Below are 25,270 nucleotides of genomic sequence, written 5' to 3'. Positions count from 1 at the left end.
GGCTCCCGAGGCGGCGCGGCCAGCAGGGGGAGGCGGCTGCGTCGGGGCGGCCGAGACCTGGCGGGCGGGGAGAGAGGAGGAGGAGGAGGCGCCGAGGAGGCGGAGGCGCTGCAGTAGCAGAGGAAGAGGAGGAAGGCAGACCAGGCGCGCGCTGCTCCGCTGTGCCAGGCGAGCAGGCGAGCGAGCAACTGGCTGCTGCGACGGGCGCGATGGGAGACCGAAGCGGCGCGGCGCGGACTCCTTTCCTCGGAGCCGGCCGTGGAGGCGCCTTGCTCCGGCCGCTGACAGGAGCCGCCGCCGCAGTAACCGTACATTGCCCGGTAAGTCGGCGGAGGGACGGCGGAGGCTGGGCCGGGCAGCGCCGCGGAGAGACGCGCAGCTCCGCGCTCGCTCGCTGGCCTGGGAGGCGCCAGGCGGCGGCCCCGGGAGCGAGGCAAGGCAGCCGCCGAGTCCCACGGGAACCCAGCCGCCCTCCCGGCGCGTCCCCACGAGGCGGGCGGGAGCAGCGGCGGCACACGCCTCGCCCTTGCCCGCTCCTCGCCGCCGGGGCCACTCCGGGCGGAGCAGGCGCCGCGGCGGGCTTCTTCGCGACCCCGTGGAAGAGGCGCCCAGCCCGCCGCCGCCGTCGGCTTCTAGCTCCCTCGGAGTCTCCCCTCGCGGCGGGTGGGGGGGGTTAGATGCCGGCGTGGGGCTGGGGGGCTCTCCCACCGTGGAGGTAGTTCCCCCGACTCTTACGTGAGCTGCTGGAGTATGGAGGGGGGAGAGAACCCTTGATGGGGACTTCCAGTGTTAGTGGAGCCCCCACCCTCCCAGTCGTCTCCGGACGGATCCACGGAGCTTTGCGAAAGAGGCACTTCCTGAGCGAGGGCACATCGAGGGCTGGCGATGGGCAGGCGGCGGCGGTGGACGGAGGAGCAACGTCGAGATGTTGCCCGATGTCAGTTTTCCTTTTGCAAGCTTGCCGAGTTTGGAGGGTCTCCTCGCCGAGGGAGAGCCGGGGGGATTCAGCGCCCCCAGCCCCCTCCCCCGAAAGAGGCGATTGATGGAGCAAAATGGTTTAATGTTGGAGCTCTCCGTCTCCTGCCGGCGAGTTGCGAAGCGGGCAATAGATCAGGGCGCATTAAAAGCAAGCGACGAATTAGTGAGATGGAAAGGACTCCTAATTACCCTTCGGAGTTGACTCCAAAGTAACATCACAGGAGACAAACATGCCTTCCTAAGCAGGGGAGGGTTTGCTAGGACATTGACATGGCCCCTTCTCTTTGGTTCAGATCCTTCTGCTCCCAGGGGACAGCTGTGCACACTCATTCTGCACTCTTGTCCTCAGAAGCCCCTTTTCTCCGGGTGTGGGAAACCCTGATGCTGCTGGAAGGTGCTGTCAGAGGGTCTCCCCTGAGCCAGTCCCCCGTGCTTGGCCGCAGAGCTGTGGGGAGCCTCAGCACCAGCAGGGGCCGGGCTGCTTGGCAGCAATGTGTCTCCACTGCCCCTTGTCACTGTTGGTCAAGTGGCGGCAGCAGCAGCAGCAGCAGCGGGGTGAGACCAAACCACCATCCTGCTGGCATATGGCCAGAGCAGTGTGTGTGCTGCTGCTGTTGTGTGGGGCTCCAGGTGCCTGCCAGCCCTGTGCCCCAGCTACTTTGCTGTCCTCCTTTCAGCCTCTCGCTTCTGAGTGATACTAGCAAACCATGGAATGTGCCCAAAAGCTGGTTTTGAGCCTAATGTCTACCAGTCATGTGGCTGCCAACATTGGGGCCCCAAATTCTGTTTTGCATTGTCGGAGGGGGGAAACCTCCACTACCACCAGTATGCAAACCCATCCTGGACCAAGAGGGGTCTGGCTTCTTCACACAGAATTGGGTTCCTGGGGTGAATCTGGAAATCTTTTGGCAAGGCTCTTCTGCAGTGGCTGTTATTGCTGTATCCTCTTGAGAACATGACTGGAGACACTTATCCATAATGCATCTAATTTTGGCCAGGTCTTGGACCCGTGTTAGGTTTTTCTCACCAGAGTCAAAGTCTCCCCAACCCTCCTCGATGGAGCAAGCAGACCCCTGTGATCCAGTGAAGAATCCAGCCCCATCATAGGGTATTGAGTGTATTTGCAGCATGACTCTGCAGTTAGCGGGGATTCATTGATGTGGCCTGTTCTGGTGGCAAGGTGGGGGCGACTAAGAGAGAGCAGTGGACAATATCAATTTTCCCAGAAACTTGCATCATCTTTCTCTGCGTAAACCTTGTGTTGGAGTTTGTAGGTGAGGTGGGAGCTAAAACCAGCATTGGAACATGCTTGGAGCCAGAGGGTCAGAGCCCCAGAGTGACGTGGCAACCCACAGTAGACTGCGCACCTGATCTTCTGACTGGTGGCTGCAGCTTGGTCCTGGCCTAACAGGGCTGGAGATCAGGCTCAGAGAGGGTTTCAGCTCAGATGCAGACCACTCCAGGGGCAGATGGGTGCCTGCCTTCTGCTGTGTGGGGTTATCATTCTCCCAGCCAGTTCCTGAGCTGGTTGATTATATTCATCTAAGGATTTCTGCTGAAGCAGGTTGTGCGTTGGGGCTGCCTACTGATAATCCAATAACAGCTTTCTTCCCCTTCCCCACACCAATGAGTGGCATATGCAAGGAAAGGCCTATTTCAAACCAGTCTCTGGAGTGTGTCAACTGAGCACAAAGTTCCTTCTCCTACAGTTCCTTTTGTTTGCCCCGCTCAAGGCAGGGGACAAGGTCCAGCCAGGGACTCTGCTTCCCCTATGGCCACCAAGACTTCTCCCCTGGTTTGGTTCTGCTGTGGACCAGTCTGAATGGAGCCTTTCCCCCTCTGATGCCTGGGTGTTTAAAATGCATTCACAGTTGTTGTTTTCTGGAACTTGTCACATGCCTTATAGCGCTGTACCAAGAGAGACTCCCTACATCTCTTTCCACAAGTCCTGGATATAGCCTATCTGAGAGTCGGAGAACTTGGAGCACTCCAGATGATGCTGGCGTCCAGTCTCGGTCAACCTGACCAATGGTCAGGGAAGGTGGAAAAAGTAGTCTTGCAACAGACTCCCCCAGCCCTGACACACACTTCGTTCAAATGGGTTAAGTCTGCTGAACCCTATTAGTAAAGCTGTCAATATCATGTTAATTGGGCACTGGACATCATGCCAAAAGGCATTGCTGGAAGCCCTTTGCACACTTGTTGAAACGGCAAGTGCTTTGAGCAAATGCAAAACTTCCCTTGGCCAGAATATCCTTGGCATCCTCAGTGTCCCTCTTTCACTTTCCCTTCTGGCTGAAGAATGTAAATAGTACCAGAGAGAGACTCAAAAGCAGCCAAAGGGTCAGCACCTCTTGGGGTGTTGCTCTTTGGCATTTAGAAGCTTCTTCGTGGTATTCCAGTTTTTAAAATATGCCCCTTTCCTAAAAGGGGACAGCTGCCCCCCACTTAAGAGGACATACCATATATATATATATGTATGTATATGTATAAAGAAAGAAAGAAAAGCAACAAAAATACATTAAAATGAAATATGTATATTCATTTTAATGTATTTTTGTTGTTGTTTTTCTTTCTTTTTCCCCCCTTTTTAGTTGCTAGGAGGTGATGGATATTTTTTTACTTCTATATTTCTTTTCTCTGTGTGATGTATTAAAAGGACATACCCTATTGATGTATTTCGCCAAATTCCCAAAAGATCGGAATTTCCCCAAAATCGCCCCCCATTCCTTCCCTATCTGAAGCTCCTAAGCACCCCACTTGCCCCCACCCACCTGTGGCTTATCTCCCTGAATCCACCCCCTCCTCCTGCACCCATTCATTTGCCCCATATAGACGAGTTCAAAGAGGGATGCTGGCTGTCCTCCCTCGGGCCCAGCGCACTCTTCCCATGATGGCCTTTGTCACTCAGCCAACCACTTCCATTTCAGTTGCAGGGTGCAGCTGGTCCCGGGAGCAGAAGAGGGGCAGGATGGCAGCCCCTGCTACTGCAGATCCCCGTTCGTTCCCCCAAATGAGTCAGGGGGATTTCTTTCCCTGAAAGAAGCACATGAAGTTGGCCTGGCCAAGCTTTGGCAGAGTCATCCTGCCTGCCCTGTTGGGGAGAACATAGTGGAGAAGCCGGGGCCACACAGTGAGGAGCGGGTGGGTAGGAGCCCAGAAGCACATGGGTGAGAGGGAGACAATACCCAAGGGCAGCCCGAGTGAGCAGGGGGGCGTCTGCATCTCCCATCAGTAAAAAGAGAGATTTCCTAGGTAGAAACACCACACAGCTCCCTTTTAAATCTGAGAATGCTCCAAACGCCCCCCTCCCCCCTTCTCTCCAGTGTCACTTATGAATCTTGTTCCTGCATGAGAGAGGAAGCCGGTAGGAAAAAAGCGAGATGGAATGGGGAGCAATTTTGACTCTCATTGCTGTTTTAATCTATGAGGCTTTTTCCACTCGATTGAGAGATGTGGAAAATTAAAATGTCATTAAAAAGAAAATTAAAATGTCATCCTGAGCATCACTTCCAACGACACCCCTACGGTCAGGATGAGATGCGTCGGTTTAGAAGCTCCTTATTCAGAAACTCCCATTGAAGTCCCATTTTTTGCTAATTTGAAGGCTCTTGACCACATGGAATGCCAAGAGTCACCAGGGTCTGGCAAAGACTGCCGAGGCCACCTCATTCCTACCCTTCTGTCATTATATGCTCGTGTTACTGTCTTTTTCAAATGGTGAGTGCCCATCAAAGACCTCATAACCTGTACTTCTGTCTCTTGCTGATGCTCAGCTCTGCATCCCACCATAAGTTTTGGTGGGTGGAATTCATTTTGTTGTACATGAAGTCTGTGCTACCAAATGAGAACTGTGTGCCGATGAGCTTTTCTGAGATCTACCTTGGATTTCTTGACTCCTTATTGACTTCTGTGCTCCGCTGAACTCTCCTTAATCTTTCCCATGGTTAGGAAAGCACGAATGGGTTGGGGGCTGGGCTGGGAGCAGCTAGATGTATGCAACCTCTGCCTTTTTCCTGGGCCTTGCAAGCCTTGTGGCTAAATTGCAAGCACTGGTAGGTCTGTTCTGGGAAGCTGCTTGCAGCAGAACAAATGAGATATTTCTGAATGAGCTGTTTTGACTCAGACAATCATTTCAGGTGTTCGGTTGTTTACAAGACATATGCTTGGAAACCGTATTTAAAAATCTCGGTACTAAACACTGTAAACTTAATTGCAAAAATCAATTTTTTGCACCCTGCATTAAAATTGTGGGGAAAGGATAAATCTCAAGGATTAATATTATCCACAGGGTTGACAGGACGAGACTGTAACAGCTTCTGAAGGGGGGCGGTGGGGGGTGTCAGCAGCCTTGTTAGTCTGGCAGCAAAAACAGCCCAAAGGTCTTCAGACACCTGGAAGGCAGACATGCTGCTTATTGTATAAGCTTTGTGGACACCCATGTCCGCTCCTTCAGAAGCAAGCTTGCTTCCTGATACATTTGTGCATCTTGAAGGGTCTTTTGCTTGCTTCCTGCATGGCCTGAGAGCCGCCGTTCTTTCACTGCCTGCAGTTGCACATTGCATAACCATCCTTCGCATCGCCGGAGTCAGCGGTGGTGCCTGGCTGCAGGAAGTGCTCTTTGGCTGCTCCCGTTCTAGCCGATGCGAAGGGCAGAACAGCTGAACTGTAAGAATCCGTAGGCAGAGGGGGAAAGCACCAGCCAAGCTGGCGACTGGCTGAGTTTGCAGAAAGATATCTCAGGGTCCAAAAACTTTGGGGTGTCTTTTTTTAAAAAAAAAGAAAGTTACGCATGTACAAGTATCCCTACACGTCCTCTGTGCACTCCTCAAAGCAATTACTTGTAGGCAGTCTCCTGGATTTAATGTGCCTACCCTATGATGTCTTCTGAGCGAAAGGGCTGCGCGTACTTCAATCTTGCTGAATTTAGTCAGATTTGTTTCCAGGTAGGTAGGAGCTAACAGCCTCTCCTCCTCCTAGTCAAGATCCCTCTTAACTTTAAAGGTGTGAGGTCTGAGTATATCAAAGTGTGCCATGAAAACTTCTTGCATGCAAATAACTTCCTCTTGATCAGCTTTTCATGTTTAGTTTGGAAGTCAGACTTCAGCAGTGCAGCCTCTCCTAAGATCAACAGACTGTATTAATATGCATTCTACAAAAGCAGATTCTTCAAGTGTATCAGTTTCAGTCTTTAAAATCCCATATTGCAAAATGTCAGGTGTTGTGAGCAAGTGTCCAACATTTCTTGGGCACGTATGTGAAATTGAAAATTTTGGTTTGGGAGCCATAGTAACACCTCTGCTTTCCTTCTAGATGCTGCAGAGAGCGATGGGGATCAGGACCCAAATTTGCTTCACCTGTGGACCTCCCTCAGGAATTGGTTTCTACTGATTTGCTGTCAGACTATACAGAAACGGTGCCAGCGCCCAGGATTAGCCCTTGCCGCTGTCAGTGCGATGACCGCCTGAAGACTGTGTTGGAAACCACATTCTCATGGATAGAAAATTGCCATCTCTGTGGGAAAAGGCCCACTGAAATCACCCTCCATGGTTTCTGCTCTCTTTAAGAGCCTGATCTCTTCCTACATATATAAGATTTACAAAGGAATGTTTACAAAGAAATTGGGCAATAGTACAAAGAAGAAAGAGAGCTGTCAAAGCAAACACGAACAAGAAGTTCCCCAGGTTGGGCACATAAAGAATCCCAAGTTCTCAAACACTTTGAAAAGCACGGTCAAAAAGATCGCCAAGTGCTCCTCCGCCCGTAATTTGTCCACCGAAGAGGAGGAAGGCAACAAAGAATTCTCCCTCTCCCCGACCTTCAGCTATCGGGTGGCAATTGCAAACGGACTGCAGAAGGGTGTTTTCTTGACAAATAACAATGAGGACCCATTCCAAGATCTATCTTCCAATGAGAGCTCGTATTCAGAGTCCTTAAGCGAAGTCAAGGGCCCGAGTAAGGACCAAGAGTATTTGTCCCACACGATGCCGGTGAGACGCAATCGGAAGAGCCTGAATAGCCTCGCCCCCTCGGACGGGAGCTCTGACGGCGAGCGCACTTTGCACAGCTTGAAGCTTGGGGCCTTGCGGAAGCTGCGGAAATGGAAGAAGAGCCAGGAATGTGTTTCCTCAGACTCCGAGCTCAGCACATGGAAGAAGACCTGGGGCCTCAGGAGCAAGTCCTTGGACAGAACAGCTCGGGCCCCCAAGTCCAGCGCCCTCGAACCCAGCTTCAGTTCCACAGGCTGTATCAGCCAGACCCATGATGTGATGGAAATGATTTTCAAGGAGCTTCAGGGAATCAGCCAGATTGAAACCGAGCTCTCTGAGCTGCGGGGGCACGTCAACGCCTTGAAGCAGTCCATCGATGAGATCTCCAGCAGTGTGGAAGTCGTGCAGAGCGAGATCGAGCAGTTGCGGACGGGCTTCATCCAGTCCAGAAGGGAGACGAGGGACATTCATGATTACATCAAACAGATTGGGCACACGGGAAGCAAAGCCAGCCTGAGGTTTCTCAATGTCCCGGAAGAGAAGTTTGAAAATGTTGAGCATGTGGTGTGTAGAACTCTAGTGGAGAAAATGGGGTTTTCTGAAAGCCCCAATCCTGTGAAGATAGAATTTGCCCAGCGGGTGGGGCACCACAGGGAATGCCCCAACGCCAAGCCCAGACCCATTCTTGTGTACTTTGAAACGCCCCAGCAAAGAGATTTAGTTTTGAAAAAATCTTACAAGCTCAAAGGAACTGGCATTGGGGTTTCAACCGATATCATCTCTCACGAGACTAAAGAGAGAAAGGACAGAAGTCTGCCGTCATCGCAGACGTACGAGAGCATGGACATGAAACTGCTGCCCGTTGACCTCAAAACTAAAAGACATGCCTGGGGATCCCCTGACAGCAGCGACAGGGAACTGGAATCGGATATAAACCGGAACAGTTATGCAAAGATATCGAAATCAGCACCACAAATGAAAAGAAGTACCACAAAGGCAAGAGAGGAGTCTTCAGATAGCAGAATCCTTAAAGGAGCTGCAGATGGTAACACTGTCCCAAACAAAATAAATGATAATGAAGAGTCACCAGGGGCTGAGAGCCTACAGGCAGAGTCCAAGGGCGGCTGTTACTACAGCATGACCCCTCTCTGGCAGTCGCAGAATGACTTTGGAACGCTTAAGCTCAGCCGTTCTGAATCTGACTTTACTAAACTCTGCCAGTCATACTCCGAAGACTTTTCAGAGAATCAGTACTTCAGCAGAACCAATGGCAGCTCTCTCTTGTCTTCCTCTGATCGAGAACTCTGGCAGAGGACACATGATGACCCATCCAGCTGGGGGGGTGGTTCACAAGAGCAGACGTTCAGTCAAGGTGGCCAGCCCTACAGGGTTGAGAATGAAGCGGAGAACACAGAAACGGTTGACAGTGGGCTCAGCAATGGGATCATGTGTGCGTCTGGAGACAGGAGTCATTACAGCAACTCTCAAGTCTCCTTAGAAGATGATCTTTCGCCATGGAAAGACTGGAATCAGCTGGAACAGAACACGGACTTGGGGTTAGATTCATCAACACAAGAAGTTTTGGCTTATGACTTGAGTAGCTCTTCTGACCAACAGGTAGACTATGGTCAGATTTCTGACCTCCAGTATGACACAGAAAGTTATGATTTTGCCCTGGATAGCAACTCTCCCTCTGGCCCACAGTTCAGTAACGAAGCCGAGAGCCAGTGGATTGGCCAGTATGACGACTACCAGGAGACCAATGCCAACACTCTGTATCAGAACCAGAACAGGAAGCCCATGATGTACCGAAGCCAAAGTGAGCTTCCAAGCGACGACTCTGAGGAAGCACCTCCTAAGTCTTGGCACAGCAGGCTGAGCATTGACCTTTCAGACAAGACATTCAGCTTCCCTAAATTTGGAAACACTCTGCAGCGGGCCAGGTCAGCCTTGGAAGTGGTATGGAATAAAAGCACACAGAGTTTGAGTGGATACGAGGACAGTGGGTCATCTTTTATGGGGAGGTTTCGGACTTTGTCCCAATCCACTGCTAACGAATCCAGCACAACCCTGGATTCGGACGTTTACACAGAGCCTTATTACTACAAAGCCGAGGATGAGGAAGACTACAGTGAGCCAGCTGGAGAGAATGAAACGGATTATGTGGAAGTCATGGAGCAAGTTCTTGCTAAACTGGAGAACAGAACTAGTACCAATGAATCGGAGGAACTGGTCCAGGAATACGAGCCAGAGCAGACTCCGTACGAAAGCCCTTGCGCTGTTTCGCAAGAGGATGACACTCCTGACGGCTATTTCGATGCCGGTGTGGTTGGTGGTGATGTGATGGAATTCACAGAGGATACAGTTGTTGAAACAGAAGCAGAAGCGCAGGAAGATGAAAATCAAAATGTCCCCGAAGTCCCTGTTCAGATGCCAGTGAAAAAAACAATTCGGCCTTCTTTCAAAGAAGCTGCTTTGAGGGCTTACAGGAAGCAGATGAGTGAGTTGGAGGAGAAGATCCTTGCTGGAGGTACAGCACTTTTGACATTCTTAAATGCATAAGTGTGTATTTGTGTGTATCTATACATATGTAAAAAGCAAACACACACATCACTAAAGAACGTGCCTTGGGTTCTGTAGGCGCTGCTATTTCTCCTGTGGCATTCAGTATCACAGAAACTATTTAACTTCAGGAAGAAGAAATGAAGCTGGTTTCAGTAGGGGAATTTTGTAGCTTAACCCAAACATGACTAGTCGTCCGACCTAATTCACAATTCAGTTAAATCCAAAGAGTTCAGATGTTTCATCCCATTGGAATTGATTGAGTAAATTGGCTTAAATCCATCCAAGTGTGGCTAACTGAATTGTAAATCAAACTGTTTGCATGTGTCCCCAAAAAAGAATTTCTTGATGGTTGAAATTTTATCCTTCTTAATGTATCTATCTCTGTCTTGAAGTGATGAATGCTTTACATATCATGTACTCAAACCCCTTCTAAAGTGCAGGATGGGAGCATCCTTATTCTGGAATCTTTTCTGTAAAAAACAACAAAAAAACCTGTGGGAGTTCTAGAACTGATTTCTCAAGATCTTTTTGGCCTGTCCAATTCATTGAACAATTTGCTGTCATTTACTTAACAATAAGTGTTCCAGATTGTCTCCTAAGAAGAAAAGGAGATCTGACATGCAAGAGAGGGAAATAAATGGTGTGCTTGTCCAGCAGAGATCAAAGAGGCTTCAGGAGAACTTTTAGGCCTTCAAACATTCCCTGAGCATCAGACCCTAATAGGGGACATGTTCCTATGCCTCTTTTCCATGGGGCCTCCAATTTATCAAATGCTCAGTTGGTTGAATGCCTTTGATGCGCTTTGGTTGAATGCCTTTAATGCAAAATTTTCTGGGGTTGCCTCCCCCAATCTGCCAATATGGCAGATGACTCCCTTGAGTTGCCGTATAGTGACATCTTTGCTCAGAAGGTTTTTAGTTCTGTTGAGCCAGAAGTCATCTCTTCTCCTGCAGCCTCAGTTTTTGGGGTTGCGGAAGAGGAGAGAAGTGCTCTGTTGCATTATGCTCTTCTAGGCCAGCCACATTGACATGGTTTTTCAGGTTGGAGCTATGCGTGTTTTCCTACAGCTTTCAATCAAACCTTGCATTTTCATAAGGTGGAGTGTTGTAATGTGTCAAGAGACAAGCTGTGTGAAAGAAAACCCTGTCTTTTCTGCTGGGATCCCCTTTCTGACTTCAGAGCTGCAGTGGCCCTGAATGTGGGTGGGGGGCCCATGTCTCCCAGAACATCTCTTCCCAGGCAGGGGAGCTTCACCAAGCATAAACCTTTGGGGGGGGGGCGAGCTCAGGGGCTGCACAGCCTCCTTTTCCCAAGCAGGTCTGCTGGTGCTCACTTTGCACAGGGGTGAGGTTGGGCCCCTCGCTTTGACGGGCTCCCCCCCCCTTCTTGAAACAAGCAGGATTGTCCCTAGAGGGGGAGCTGCACCTTGCACTTATTGGACCCAACAGGAGACTGCTGTGGGGAGGGCTCCTGTGAGTCCAGAATATCTGGAGGGCACCAGGTTCATGGAGGTTCAGAGGAAGAGACCAATGGAGCAAAATTTTCTGGGGTTGCCTCCTCCAATCTGCCAATACGGCAGATGACTCCCTTGAGTTGCTGTATAGCGATGTCTTCGCTCAGAAGGTTTTTAGTTCTCTTGAGCCAGAAGACATCTCTTCTCCTGCAGTCTCAATCTATGCAAGCAGTCTTGGCTGCTGCCCTCCCCACTGCCCAGCCGCAATCCATAATGGCAAAGCATCTCAGGACATGGATCCAGGAACTTGAGCTCTGCTGATGTAAACAAGCCGCCAAGGGGGATTCTGGAGGTGTGGTGGAAATGTCCAGGTGGGAGGTGCTGCGCTGGATCCGGAGCGGTCTCCATGTGGCTTAATCTTCTGTGCCACTGCTTGATCTTCATGTGAAACTGGCCACGGTCAGCTTCCCAGCTGAGATGAGAGGCTGGGATGAATCATCTCTCCCTCTCATGTCTGCTGTGGCCCATGCCGGAATCTTCCTCAGGGCTGGTGGAGGAGATGGGTGGCCTTCAGATCTCCATGGATTCTGTGACATTCATCTCGCAGCCAAACAAAGGGGGGGGGCGTTGTTTTTGGAGCCATTGATTGGCTAAGGTTTCTTTGCAACCATGGGCATCATCACTGTAGCTCTGCCCAGCTCTTTTAAATACCGAGTGGGGATGGAGGGGATCTTCTAGACCAGGGGTCCCCAAACTAAGGACCGCGGGCCAGATAAGGCCTGAGGGACTCGTTTATCCGGCCCACGGTGACTGCTGCCGCCTGCTCTTACCAGCGCTACACTGCGCGGCTGCCCACTTCCAGGTTGGAGGAGCACTGGAAATAGCTTGTGCACATGCACAAGCTTTATTTGCGCATGTGCAAGCATTATTTGTGCATGCGCAAGTGTTATTTGCACATGCACAAGCATAATTTCCATTGCACATCCAGGTTGGAGGAGGCCTGTGCACATGCGCACAAGCTATTTCCGGTGCTCCTCTGACCTGGAAGTGCACCGGAAATAGTGTGTGCGCACGTGTATGGGCATGCGCTCCCCTGCCTTCTGGCCCGCCACACAATCAGCGCTGGAGACACCGGCCTGAGGAGCGCAAAGTTTGCTGACCCCTGTTCTAGGCAGGGCTTGGGTGACCCTTTCTTTCTTCCTGCAGGCAATGATGCTTCCCTGCATTCTGGCCTCTGATGCCTGTGCAGTCTTTCAGTCTCTGCATGTTTGTGCAGTGAGGCATCAGTCTACTCCACTTGGGAGTGTGTCGTGAAGCAGCGGGAAGCCCCACCTGAGGGTGGTTGGAACCCGGTTCTGATGAAGCAGCGCTGCCTGCCCTGCTGGGATCCTGTTTCTTGGGAGGCTTGCTGGGAGCAGCTCAGCTTCAAAAGGCACCAGGATCCCACTCTGCCAGCCAACTTGGTGCCCTCCGGGTGTTGATGGACTACAACTCCCAGCATGCCTGGCTATTGGCCCTGCTGGCTGGGTCCAACAGCTTCTGGAGGGTACCAGACATGGGGAAACTCCTTGCTGCTCTGGGAATGAATGGATGGAGGACCCGGACACTGCTTTGTTGCACTGGACTAACAGACTTCATTATCTCCAGTTGCAAGCCCTAAGCCCTGGGGCGTTGGTGCATTGCCCCCCGTCCGACTGGCTCTTGCTACTCTTCCATCCTCCCCAAAATGTCATGTCATGGTTGAATCTTGCTTCTCCTCTTCAGGCTGCTGTTCCTTCCTTGCAACTGCCGTTCTCTGGCCTCTCTGGCACTCCCATCTCTGTGAAGTACCAGCCTGCCTCCTCTGCTTCCATCTCCTCCTCTTCCGCACTGCCTCTTTCACTCCTCTCTCCTTTGCTTCTGCCTCCTCACCCAGATTCCTTTCTCTCCTTCCTCCTGTCCCTCTGCAGCCAGGCTCCCTTGGATGTGGCCATATCCTTGTCGTTTTGCTCATCAATCATCTTCCTCCTTCTCACTGTCCCTCTTTGCCAGCCCCTTTCAGCTTGCTCCCTTGTTGGGTCAGGTGAACAACCCAAGGCCCACTAAGTCTTGCTCCCAGTGAGCCTTTCTGAAAGGGGCTTGTCTTCCCCTCTCATCCCATAGCTGATGAAATCACAGAGGATGCTTGGAACCTGCAGGCCAGTGTCCCACTTTCATCTGGAATCTGCAATCTACAGATGTTCATCGCATCTGCAGTTCTTTGGATTCCAGGGGCATCTCAGTCTGGGGGATGTTATGGACCTCATTTTTGGTTTCAGCTTCCTGGTCCTGGCTTGTTGCTTCTCCACATCCCCATCATACTCCTTCACGGTGTGCAACAGCTGCCTCCCTTCCGTGTCTTCAGTCCCCAACCCTTTTTGCATTGGGGAGTTATGGCTTTCCTCCTTACATAAGACTCAAGAGAGGCTGGCCCTAGGAAATGGGCTGAGCAATGGGTACCCTGCCCTGCCCACTACTGAGACGTCAGGAGGCCATGAGGTCCAGCTGGGTTTCAGTTCTTCTGTTTCATAATAACATAGTGAAACAGCACAACAGTACCAAATATAACAACATGCAAAGATCAGGGCCTCCGCAGCCCATTTTCCAGACCAATTTCAGTCCTATTTTATTCAAAGAAGTGCCCCTGTGCTGAGAGCAAGGCTCACGGGTGGCAGCAGAGCCTCCTTTCAAGTCTGGCTGTCGCCATGGCCTGTTTGGCTTACCTGGCTGGCAGACCAACCTGTGCCCTGGCCTGAATACAGGCACTCCATCAAAAGTGTGCGATGGGATTTGTGGAACACAGGCCAGGCTCTTTGGCCAGGGATTTTCAGGGCAAAATGAGAATGCAGAAAAACTTGGCCATAGAGTTCCAAAGATGCTTTGAGTGACCCAATGATGGGACAGTTCATAGAATTGTAGAGTTGGAAGGAACTCCGAGGGTCATCTAGTCCAACCCTCTATAATGCAAGAGTCTCAGCTAAAGCCTCCATTTGCGCTTCCATGGTAGATTTCTGTGCAGATCTGGTAGTGCTCCTGAGCCTGCAGGGATTAACAATCCAGCAACAACTATGTGCTTCTTCAAGCTTCTGTGGCCTCTTGATGGAAATAGATTAAAATATATTCACCAGAGCTGAGATCATACCTGGGCGTGAATGTCAGCCTCAAGGGCATATTTAGACATTGCCGTGCTCATCCCGCTGTGGAAAAGAGCACAAGTTAATCTTTTAATGCTTGGATGAAAGGCAGTCCCCCCTCCTTAGTTGCACCGCATTTGAATATTTCTCCATCATTGCATTTCGGAAAGGGAAAAGCAGCCTCCATTAAACTCAACCCACGGCAGACAGAGCAAGCAACATTCCTGAACGACAGTAGCTGAGCTAAGGAGGGAGGTGGGCTCACTGGAGAGCCACTTTCTTGGCGCTGCAGAGTCCCTGGAGCCTCCTATCAGCCCCCACCCCAAGCAGCACACCGAGGAAGGAAAAGGAATCATAGAATGGAAAAGTAGGATGGGCCCCCATAAGTCATCTAGTCCAGCCCCTGGCCAATGCAGGAAGTCTGCTGACTGATGGGGGCAGCCATGCTGTGCTTGGGAACCTCCAGGACACAGTACTCCAGGTGACGTCTGACCAAAACAAAATAAAGCAGCACGTTAACTTCTCGTAATCTGGACACTCTCTTCCTGTTGATCCAGCCCAGAATTGCATTAGGATTTTTGGCCGCTGCATTCCAGGGCTGGCTCATACTTCATTTTATATTAATTTTTTAATCTAATGTGCTTGTATCCCGCCTTTCTTTAAAAAATGGGATTCAAGACGGCTGACAAGATTTAAAAATATCCTTATAAAATGACACAGTAATAAAACCAAACCTAGTTAGAAGCAATAGTTAAAATATATCAAAACCGATTTAAAAGCAGCATTAAATGATGGTCTGCCCTGACAGCAGCCCAGTGGTCAGCATCATCTGCTCCTTAGTTTTCAAAGGCCTGTCTGGATAGGTCTTAGCCTGCTGGCAGAAGGATAACAGCAAGGGAGCCAGTCTTACCTCTCTTAGGAGGGGATTCCATAATATGGTCTGCTAAGATTTCCAGGTCCTTCTCCTGTGTATGCTATCAAGTCAAGTGTCAGTCCATCCTGAAATGCAGAGAGACAGCTGAGGAAAACAGGTGGAGGTAGGGGCAAAAAGGAGAAGAGTATGCCGTTATTTCACTTACAATTTCCTTATTTATTTATATTCTTTATTTAAATATTTCTAGACCACAGTTTCATAAAAGTGCAGCAAGGCGATATACAACAAGCGAGATCAATAAAAACATCCATAAATGCTGGTTGGTTAAAAGAAAATCCATATTCCAGAGGCCTCTCTAAATCATGCCATTTTTAGAGGACGTCTAAAAGAAGTCAGGGTCGGTTTCTGCCAAACCTCTACTGGCAGGGAGTTCCACAGGGCAGGGTGTGAAGCACTAACAGCACAGTCCCTAGTAAAAGCCAACTGAACCTCAGGGACCACATCAGAGTGCCCCATCAGAGAATCTCAGCGATCAATGTGGAGCATACGGAATTTGCATCCCAAGCTGTTTCAGGATTTGTGAATTAACGCAGGAACTTTGAGCCGGACCCAGTTGCAGATTGGCAACCGGTGTGTCTCTCTCAGCGGCGCAGGGACATGTCAACTGTTGCCTACTCCTGTGAGCAATCCATCTGCTACATTTTGCACTAGCTGCAGCTAATAATAATAATTATTATTATTATTACTATTATTATTATTATTATTATTATTATTATTATTATTATTATTATTATATTTATATCCCACCCTCCCCAGCCAAAGCCGGGCTCAGAGCAGTTAACAACAATAAAAGTAACACAACATTCTAAAATCAATTCATTTTAATATCAGTTCAAAATCAAATTAATGGCAACCATTGGGCTAGAATTCTGTGAGGATTACCAAAGGAGGGGGTCAGACTGTGCCTTGGCCAAAGCCCTGGTGGAACAGCTCTGTCTTGCAGGCCCTGCGAAAGATGTCAAGCCCCACAGGGCCCTAGTCTCCTGTGACAGAGCGTTCCACCACATCGGGGCCACAGCCGAAAAAGCCCTGGCTCTGGTTGAGGCCAGCCTAACCTCCCTGTGGCCCGGGACCTCCAAGATGTTTTTGTTTGAAGACCGTAAGGTCCTCCGTGGGACATACCAGGAGAGGCGGTCCTGTCAGTATGAGGGTCCTAGGCCATATAGGGATTTAAACACCAGTTACAAGGGCAGCCCCACATAAAGCATGGCAGAGTGATCAAGTCCTGAAGTTATCAAGGCACAAATCCCTCTGGTGATGCTGTCACTGTCCAGGAATGCTTGCAGCTGGTGCTCCAGCTGGAGCTGGTGGAAAGCTCTCCTGGCCCCAAAGGTCTCTTGGACCTCTAGTGACAGAGATGGACAAAGGTGTTCCCCCAGACTGCGTTCCTGCTCCTTCAGATGAAGTGCCGTGCAGTTGACGCATCTCCTCGACACAAGAACCACTCACCCACAAGGCCTTTGTCTTTCCAGAAGTCAAGCTCAATTTATTGACCCTCATCCAGTCCACTACCGCAGCCAGGGTGCTTTGATTTAGCAAAACAAGGTAGAGATTCTGGGGGCTCCTGGAAAAATGTGTAGCTTTTTCAGGAGCTATGCAGAGACAGGAAAGGAAGCATCAGCACCAAGTGTGAGATTGTTTGCCAGCCAGTCCTCGAGAGAGCTGGTCAGAGCCAGCCCTAGGGAGGTTCTGGCGGGCAGCAATTTTCTGTTGGCTCTCAGAGGCTGAAGTGAATCATCCAGAGTGGTGTCTAAGCAAGTCAGGTTCCAAATTGAAGTGAGGCAGGATCCCCCTTGCAAATGGGCCCATGGGGTGAGGCGTTATGATGCTTTGAGCTCAAGAGGGCCTGCTCTGAGTGCATTTAGACTTGCCAGCTCTGCGTCCTTTGGACTGAGCCAGGCTAGCACTGATGTGCTATGGGAGGGGTGTCTGGGTCTCTCAGCTGCAGGGGAAATCAGGTCAAACCCTGTGACCCTTGTGGCTCAACAGTTCTGGGCTTTGCATTTTGGTCTCTGCACCAGAGAATGGCTGCAGCTGGACATGCCAATCTTGTGGACTTGCTTTTTGGGATGGGGGTGTTGTGCCAGGCAGGGGCCACTGGACTCATCTGGAATTTGGAACTGCCTTTGGATGTGCTGTGTTCGTGTGAGCTCCTATATCAGCTTTGAATAAACATTTCTAGGATGGTTCCTATAACAAAGATTGCAAAACAATAAATGAATACTAAACAACCAGCAAAAGGCTGGTGCAAAATATTCAGCAGCTTCAAAACATCTCAAGTCATGGGGGAGATGGCAAGGTCTCTTCCTGGTACTGAAAAGGCATTTGCAGGGGAGAGGGCAGGCGAGCCTCTCTGGTGGGGAAAACATTTCCTAGATGGGGAGGGAAGGTGTTGCCTAGAGAGAGGAAGGGGGCAAGGGACCCTGAATGTAGCCTTGAGATCAGCAATGATGGAAGAGTCCCCTGTTTCAGATCCCTTCTGAACAGTGAATGTTGCAGGCCTCAGCAATGAGGCAAGCTTAGAACTGCCCTTTCCATGCCCGGGCCTGACTCTGTGCAGGCTGCTTGCCTGCTGCCTCTGACTCCTGTGCCCAAAGAAAAGACCGTGACAGAGGAGAGGCATCTTTGTGTCTTAGCTGGAGGTCAGAAGCATCTGAGCTCTGGGCTCCCCCTGTGTAAATAAGGCAACCCCCTTCTTCCTTAAGCAGCGAGAGGATCCGGGCCATTGAAGAGCCGTTTCCGTAATCGTGGCATGTTGTGCTCATGTCGCATATAGTAGTTTACGGATAAATAATGCCCGAGCTTAAAAAAAGGCATTTGGCAGAGCAGCTGGAGTGGAAATGGAAGTGAAAAGGAGGTCAGGCTTGTGTGTGTGTGTGTGTGTGTGTGTGTGTGTGTGTGTGTGTGTGTGTGTGTTGGGAGGGAGGGAAGCATTGTGGGTGCACAGCCCCCTTTAGAGTAAATGGGGATTGTGCAATTGCACTGCAAGGTTTTTCGGCTGCTTGCCGCTTTTGGGGTTTGCTGGATGGGGCCTCCTATTAAAGCCACAGGGCTTTCCGCGTTCCCCTCCAACACATAAGGTCACCTGTGTCTCCCTGCAGAACAGCCCCCAAGAGCCCGTTGCGCTCCAGCTGTTGCTGGGCTCCACCTCCCATCAGCCAGGAGCCCCAAGAACATGGGGGGGGGGAGCGCCAGATTGGGAGAGGCTGCTCTCAACTGCGATGATCTCCATGCCTGTCTAACCCCCTCTCTTACAAAACCACTTCTCGCTGATTCCAAGAAAATGTGCTCCACGGCCTGGGTGACTTTCTCACTAATTTAGCCCTGGGGGGGATGGAGGAGAGGCAGAGCTGGAGATCTGCCTTTTCTGCGCAGATAATTAAAATGCTTTTTGGCTCTGCTGGAGAGTCAGAGGGACAATTCAAGACCTTTTCTGCAGCAAGAGTTTTTGCGCCTCCCCGCATTAACAGCAGCATTTGAATTGATCACCGTTTGCTAGAGTGTTCTTTGCCAGTTGTGCTTCTTCGTGGAAGGGGAAAGCCCTTTCTGTAAAGGCCCCCTCCTCACTTTCTCCCATAAATGCTAAATAACAGAGCAGCCCCTCAATGTTTGCACCTGGGAATTTGTCGATCCATCACTGCTCCTGAGCACCTCCCATGTATCTCTGCTCCATATGTTGTGTGCTGTTAATTTGGAGCTCCAGATTTGCCCTCATGTGGCCATGTATTAATACATTCAGCCTCTGCAGCTTTTTGCTGGGGAGGGGAGTAATGGCTGGGCTTTTGCTCTGGGCTTTTGCAAAGGCCACCCCATCTCCTTCCTCCTTGCAGTGGCTGATCACGGCAGAGAAGGTTGGCCAGAGTTTTCTCTGCACAGAAGCTTCACAGTCTTCCTAAGTAACTGAGAAGGAGACGGCCACAAATGGTTGAATCCTGCAGGGCTCTGGGCTGTAACGCCAAATCCTGGCAATTTCTTGGGCCTCCTGGAAGATTTCCTGGAGGAAGGGACACACATGCCCTCTGCTCCAAAAGTGAGCGCAGTTCTATGAGGATTGTGATTGAAGCACGCTGGCTGAAAGAAGGCACAGTGACTGTTTTGCTCCAACCTAGGGGTGGTCTATCCTTGGTTCCTTCCACCTATTCAGACAGGCTGCAAATGTGTGACGTCGGGGAGTACTTTGGGCCATGGCTGGGTGCAGAAATGTCCATCCCTTCTTCCCCTTCCTTTTCTCTGGAGCAGATCAGGAGAGGAGGCTGGTGCACATTGTCTCCTGATCCAGTTGTCTTTTGCAGAGGCTCAGCGAATGAGCCCATTCCCCCTAATTTTGTGACCAGCAGGCGATTGGCTCTGACTCATTTGGAAAAGACACTTCTTGCCCCTCCTGCCTTGGGAGTTGGCATGGGGTGGCACCTCCTTGATCCTGTCTTTAACAGACAGGCACCCATTTAACAACTGGCAAACCCTCCATAATGTGGAGCACTAAGCACCCAGCCCCATGCAACTCCCTGCACCACTTTTAAGAGGAAAGGGGGGAAGAAGGGGGGTGACAGGTGCTCCGTGGCACTTATGAGTGGGCACAGGGCAGTCCGACATGCACTGTGGCTAATTTTCCTGCCTCGTTGCTCCGGAGAGGCTGGCAGCAGTTTTTCATTTCTCCCATCAACCAATCATAATTCTGCTCTGACCTTCTCTGGATCAGACAAGTGCTATTCATTCCTTATGATGCGTGAGCCTTAATATTCTCTTTTGAGCGCTGAACGTTGTTATATTCTCCGTGTCTGCTCTGGGCAGCAGAACGTGCTCAAGGCAAATCCGCCTTAATACGTTTGCAGCGGAGTGGTAATTTTAGAATCCATTATTCCTGCATGGTTTCCTTTGGGTTGTTATGACTGATTTTGGTGCCTCCCTCGTTACCACTTTGACTGCCTCCCAGCAAGTGGGCACTAATTAAAAGATTGTTGGACTCCAAATTGCTTGCCCCTGTGACCCTCCCTGATCCCTCCCAGTACCCACAGTTACAGAGAGCACTTGGGGGCTGGGAAATGGCTCTATGCTGCCCCCTTCCAGGGAAATCAGGGGGCTAAGGGGAGGGGACCAGCAATGGAGCTTGGCAGCTTCTGGAATAAAAATTTCTGGAACTGGAACTTACTGGACTCTCTTTCCCCCCTGCCTTGAGAGTTGCTCAGAAATGCTCATTTACCCCATAATTAAAGGTGACACAGGGCCTGCCTGGAAGGCTTGCATTTCAGACCCTCCAAGTGTCCCTATTTTCCAGGGACGTCCCTGATTTAGAGAAGCCATCCCGGTTTCTGATTTGATCCTGGAATGTCCTGCTATTCCTTAGGCTGTCCCTAATTTCATTGGAGAAAAGTTGGAGGGGATGGGGTTATTTGCCTCCCGAGCTGTCTGAAGGCAATCCTGTAGAGGGAAGTGGTTTTTTTTTTTTAATGTTTAATGCTTTATTATGTTTTTTAATAGGTTGGAAGCTTCCCAGGGTGGCTGGGGCAACCCAGTAAAATATGTAGGGTATAAATAGTAAAATGATCATTATGGAATGGAACATCCTTATTTTCATTGGAGAAATGTTGGAGGATATGGCTTTTGCCATTAGACAAACTAGGCAGGGAGGAGCCAGGCTGTTAATTTGCTCTGTACAAGGTTCTACCCTTCTCCCAGACAAACATGCACATATACAAATTCTCTCTCTCTCTCTCTCTCTCTCTCTCTGTTGCTTACGCAGCTCCTAGTTACAGGCCGCGGAGCTCCAATTAAGTCAAAGTCCTCCTGTGTGAGCGCTCTAATTCTTCAGTGTGTGCCCTCAATTAAACCATGTAATTTGTAGTGTAATGGTTCTTTTACACAAGAAGCCTTGAGTATAGTTTCTAAATGCTGTGAGATACTTGTTAAGCCCTGCGTAAGAACGGCGTCGCCCCCAACAGCCCATTTGCTGATGGATCAGTCACTTTTGGGAGGTGACACAACCTCTTAAATTGCATCTCCCCTCCCTCCTCGTTTTAATCATTCCACCACCTCCACTGTAATTAAGGTATTGTAATTGAATTGGCTTTATTTCCATGGCCAAGAGAAAGAGTTTTAATTATTGCCATACACCTGTGTGATTTATGCCCATGGTTTTGCCCCCATATTAAGTATTGCAAGTTAGTTGATGGTCCTGGGCAGCTTGGAAGAAGAGTACAGAGGGCTGGGGAGGAAGCATCTGGGCTACTGACAGGAGAGGGGGGGAGACCCCCCCCAAGGAATGGGCAATGCTATCAATCCATGCCTTTAGGCCTCAGTTGCCTTCATAGCAACAGCACTGTTTTTAAACCATCCTGAATTCCTTGCAACCCAGGGAAGTCAGCTCTTTATTTTATTTTCCACCAGCTTATTTTCCTCATAGGAAAACACATAAAGGGGAAAGAGTGAGAGCATCTTCCACATGTGCAACTTCTCCTTCGGTCATGGTGGAGGTCCCTGGAAAAGGGCTGTTTGCTCGTGGTCTAGTAGCAAAGGGATTTGCTTGCTGATCAGAAGGTCAGCAGTTCGAATCCCCACAACGGGGTGAGCTCCCATTGCTCAGTCCCTTCTCCTGCCAACATAGCAGTTTGAAAGCACAAAGTGCAAGTAGATAAATAGGTATCGCTCCGGCGGGAAGGTAAACAGCGTTTCCATGAACTGCTCTGGTTCGCCAGAAGTGGCTTAGTCATGCTGGCCACATGACCCAGAAGCTGTACACTGGCTTCCTCGGCCAATAAAGCAAGATGGGCGCCACAACCCCAGAGTCATCCGCGACTGGACCTAACAGTCAGGGGTCCCTTTACCTTTATCCCACCCTAGGCAGATGCCAAGCTCCCAGGGTTCTGTGATTGAGGTCGGGGAGGGAAGAGTATCCAGTGGCTTCAACTAGGCAGCAGTGGCCCTGAAAGGGAGAAGCATTTGGGGGCACCCTAACAAGAGGGTCTGGGGACTCCTTTCCTCCCAGTCGTTCTGCCCAGTGGCCGCTCTGTGGGTGACTACCAGGCCCTGAGATGCTATCTTGGAGAGAGCTTCCATGCTGACACTTGGCTTAAGGAAGCATCTGGCACAATTGCAAAAGCAAATTAAGTACTTAGCTGTAGACCACTGTGAAATGACAAGGGGCTTCTCTGGCTTGCATAATTCTGGACTGACAAGCCACCTCCTTGTCAGCTTCAGTGGCACCAGCCTGAAGCACACCAAGCAGCCGGCCTTGGTCAGTTCCAGCTTGGTGGTCCAGCTAGCTGCGCTTGAGCTAGCCTTGCGGCCTGAAGCAAGGGGGAAAGTGAGAAAGCCATGGCCCATCCACTTAGCAGTCATGGTTGCCTGTTGGAGACAGGCTGGCTTCAGTGCCATCCAGTATTCCCAGATCTGCACCACAATATAAAGCAGAGGCTAGGGTTGCCATATGTCTCGTAAAACCTGGGCCCGGTCCTCTTTTTCAGGGCCAGCATGCCCATCCAGGTGGATTTTTACATTTTAAAGGAAATGTCTGGGTTTAGGTGGTTATTTTTGGGCTGTGGCTGCTGCCAGCCCGAGCCAAGAAAAGAGGCACGCGGGCACGTCGACCTCACACACCCACACCCGCATACCACTTTCTTTGGCTCGAGCTGGCAGCGACATGGGATGACCTCTCTTTTTCTCTTCAAGATATGGCAACCCTAGCAGAGACAGAGAGAACAGCAGGAGGAGGCATAAAAATAGGGACAACCGAAAAAGACATGCAAGATCTATAAAAGACAAAATGAAGACTCGTGGGTGTGCTTGTACACAATGTTACTGTTTCTCGTTCTGTGAAAGCGTATGTGTAAAATCAACATGCCAATAAATAGCTTGGCAGTCCTATAGCCAGCCTGCTTGCTCAGCTTCTGGCTCCCACTTGTCCCCTTCCTTCCTTCCTTCCTTCCTTCCTTCCTTCCTTCCTTCCTTCCTTCCTTCCTTCCTTCCTTCCTTCTCTTATCTCATGCACACAGCTTATTTCCCTGTTCTTAGGAAAGCATTCCCCCACTGAGGCAGGCATGGTACGGGAGGAGTAAAACCGCTGGCAGCTGGCAGCCCAGCTGTGCCCCACCCCACTTTGGGGGGATGTGAAGCCCAGTGGTGCAAGGCCAGTATTGGTGAGAGGAGACAGAGAGCACCCAGCTTCCACCCCTCTCACCGGGGCCCAAAGTGCTTGGCTTTTCTCTCCTGCCTCCCTTATGCATCATGAAGCCAGACAGTCTCAGCCCAGGATGCAGCAACATCCCTTGGAGCTTGCACAAAGGCAGCCAAGAAACCCAACTGCCAGCATTAAGAAGTTTGTAAAAATGAGGTTTTAAGAGGCAACAAGGGGGAAAGCAGAAGAGTGTTTTAAGAAAATAAAGAAAATGTTTAGAAGGTAGATCTAGAAGCTGCTGGGCACTCCACCAAAATGAGAGTCGTCCTTGCATTAAGTAACTCAGCATCTCAGATGGTCAAAGAGGGGGTGAGAGGCAATGCTATGTTGGCAGTAGCCCAGTTTTAAGACCATTGAGGCTGGTGGGCTCCAACTCATCTGCAGGTGCTGTCACCGGGGAAAGGTGGGATGGGGTGGTTAACTGCTGCTGGACTTGCCCAGCTTTCAAGTCCAGCGACAGGCAGTTGTGTTTTGCTGAGGAGGCATGGCATCCTTGGCAGCACGTGTGTGATGGAGGACTAGAGAAGCCAGGTCATCTGAAAGGGACAGGATGGGAGGGGGGTGGCAGGATTTTGCCACCAAATGGGCCCCCTACCCTGGGCAGGTCCATCTCAAGCCTGGGGTGGTTTCCTTTTATTCACACAGCCTGACACTCTATTTTGAGGACAACGTTTTGGAATGTGAGCAAAAAGAGAGTTGTAGCATGATGTGAGTGGTTTGCAAAATATTTTCCAAATACGGGAGGAAAATAGCATGAAATTGACAGAACTTTGTTGACTCAGAAGGGTCTTTAATACAAAGCTTTCCCTCCTCTAGCATATAAATCACCATGTAGCGGAGTCTCTTTTTCCTGCACTATTGAAGTGTGTGTGTGGCAGGTAGTGGAATGTCCCCTCACCAGCTGCCCAGTGCTGAGATGCCCACCAGGAGTCATGTAACAAAGCCCAGCCTTACAGCTTTCCTTCCTCCTATACAAAGGCTTATGTTTTATCATTCTCCATCATGTCTTTTGCTTGTAATGTAAGGATTCATTTGCTTGCAAGAGCAGAAGCCAAACAAGTCATCTTCTGCTATCATTGTAGTTAAAACTAAATTGCTCACGGTGTAAGAGCCGACGGATCTGTAGGCAGCTTCATACACCACGGCAGCAGGGGTTCCCCACGCCAAAGGCCATACAGAAGGGGTGGGGGAACCTTGGGATAGGGCTCTGGGGAGACCAGGAGGGTTGAGGGTCCCAGCTAAAGGCTTAGGTGCCTAGGGTAAGCAGCTTTGGCATTGGGTGCAAATGTAACTAATGTGAACACGAATTCAGCTGCAGCAATTTCCTCGATCGCAGCAGATGCACAAAGCAGAGCCGCCGCCACTACGGACGTGGCTAGAGACTGCCTCTCTTCGCAGCCCAGCTCAGACTGTGCTCTCCAGAGGCAGTTGGGGCCTCATCGCTGCTTACCTTTTGACTGTGTGATTCACACAGCATGTCCGCAAAGACAGTAAAAGAGTCTGATTGGCATTTCACTGCCTGAGCAAGTGAGGGATGCTGAATCCAGTGTCCTGGCATGCAGGTGACCTGATGCAGCAAGAGCAGACTCACACCCTCTTCCTCAGTTCTCTTGCACGCCAGGGCTTCTCTGGTAGCAAAATGGCAAGAAGACATGAAACTCTTGGTCACCTCCTTTGCTACAGGGCCGCAAGACCATACAGACGGGGTGGGGGAACCTGTGGCCAGCAAGGCCAATTGTCAGGGATGATGGGAACTGTGGTCCAAGGACAACATCTGGAGGCTACACTGTTGGCTACTCCAGGTGCTGACCAATGAATCAGAGCCATTCAGAGGTCAATGGGTCCAACTGGGTTCCAGTTCTTCAATGCTTGCTCTAGTCTTGATGGCAGAGATGGGGAGCCTGTGGTCCTCCAACTGATGTTGGATGTTCAGCATCCAGCATAGCCAATGGCCAACCAAGAAGGACGGGAGCTGCCTTCCAGATGTTGTTGGACATCCCTAATTTAGATGGTGCCACCATGATGAAG

The 25,270-nt window shown here is 50.4% G+C and overlaps 1 protein-coding gene across 1 annotated transcript in view; it reads left to right on the top strand.

Annotated features, from left to right (window-relative positions):
* Positions 1 to 200: 200 nt before the first annotated feature.
* The window catches only part of UNC13C (unc-13 homolog C), a 135,243-nt gene continuing 110,173 nt past the window's right edge, over positions 201 to 25,270 (top strand). The window contains exons 1-2 of the mRNA XM_082198931.1: positions 201 to 320; positions 6,292 to 9,498. Of these exons, the coding sequence (XP_082055057.1) occupies positions 6,525 to 9,498 (2,974 nt within the window). The 5' untranslated portion in view covers positions 201 to 320; positions 6,292 to 6,524. The remainder of the gene's footprint in view (positions 321 to 6,291; positions 9,499 to 25,270) is intronic.

Source organism: Podarcis vaucheri (assembly GCF_965113315.1).
Source record: "Podarcis vaucheri genome assembly, chromosome: 14".
Lineage (NCBI taxonomy): Eukaryota > Metazoa > Chordata > Lepidosauria > Squamata > Lacertidae > Podarcis > Podarcis vaucheri.
Note: the sequence above shows the minus strand (reverse complement) of the source record. Positions and strands in the feature narration are given on the sequence as shown.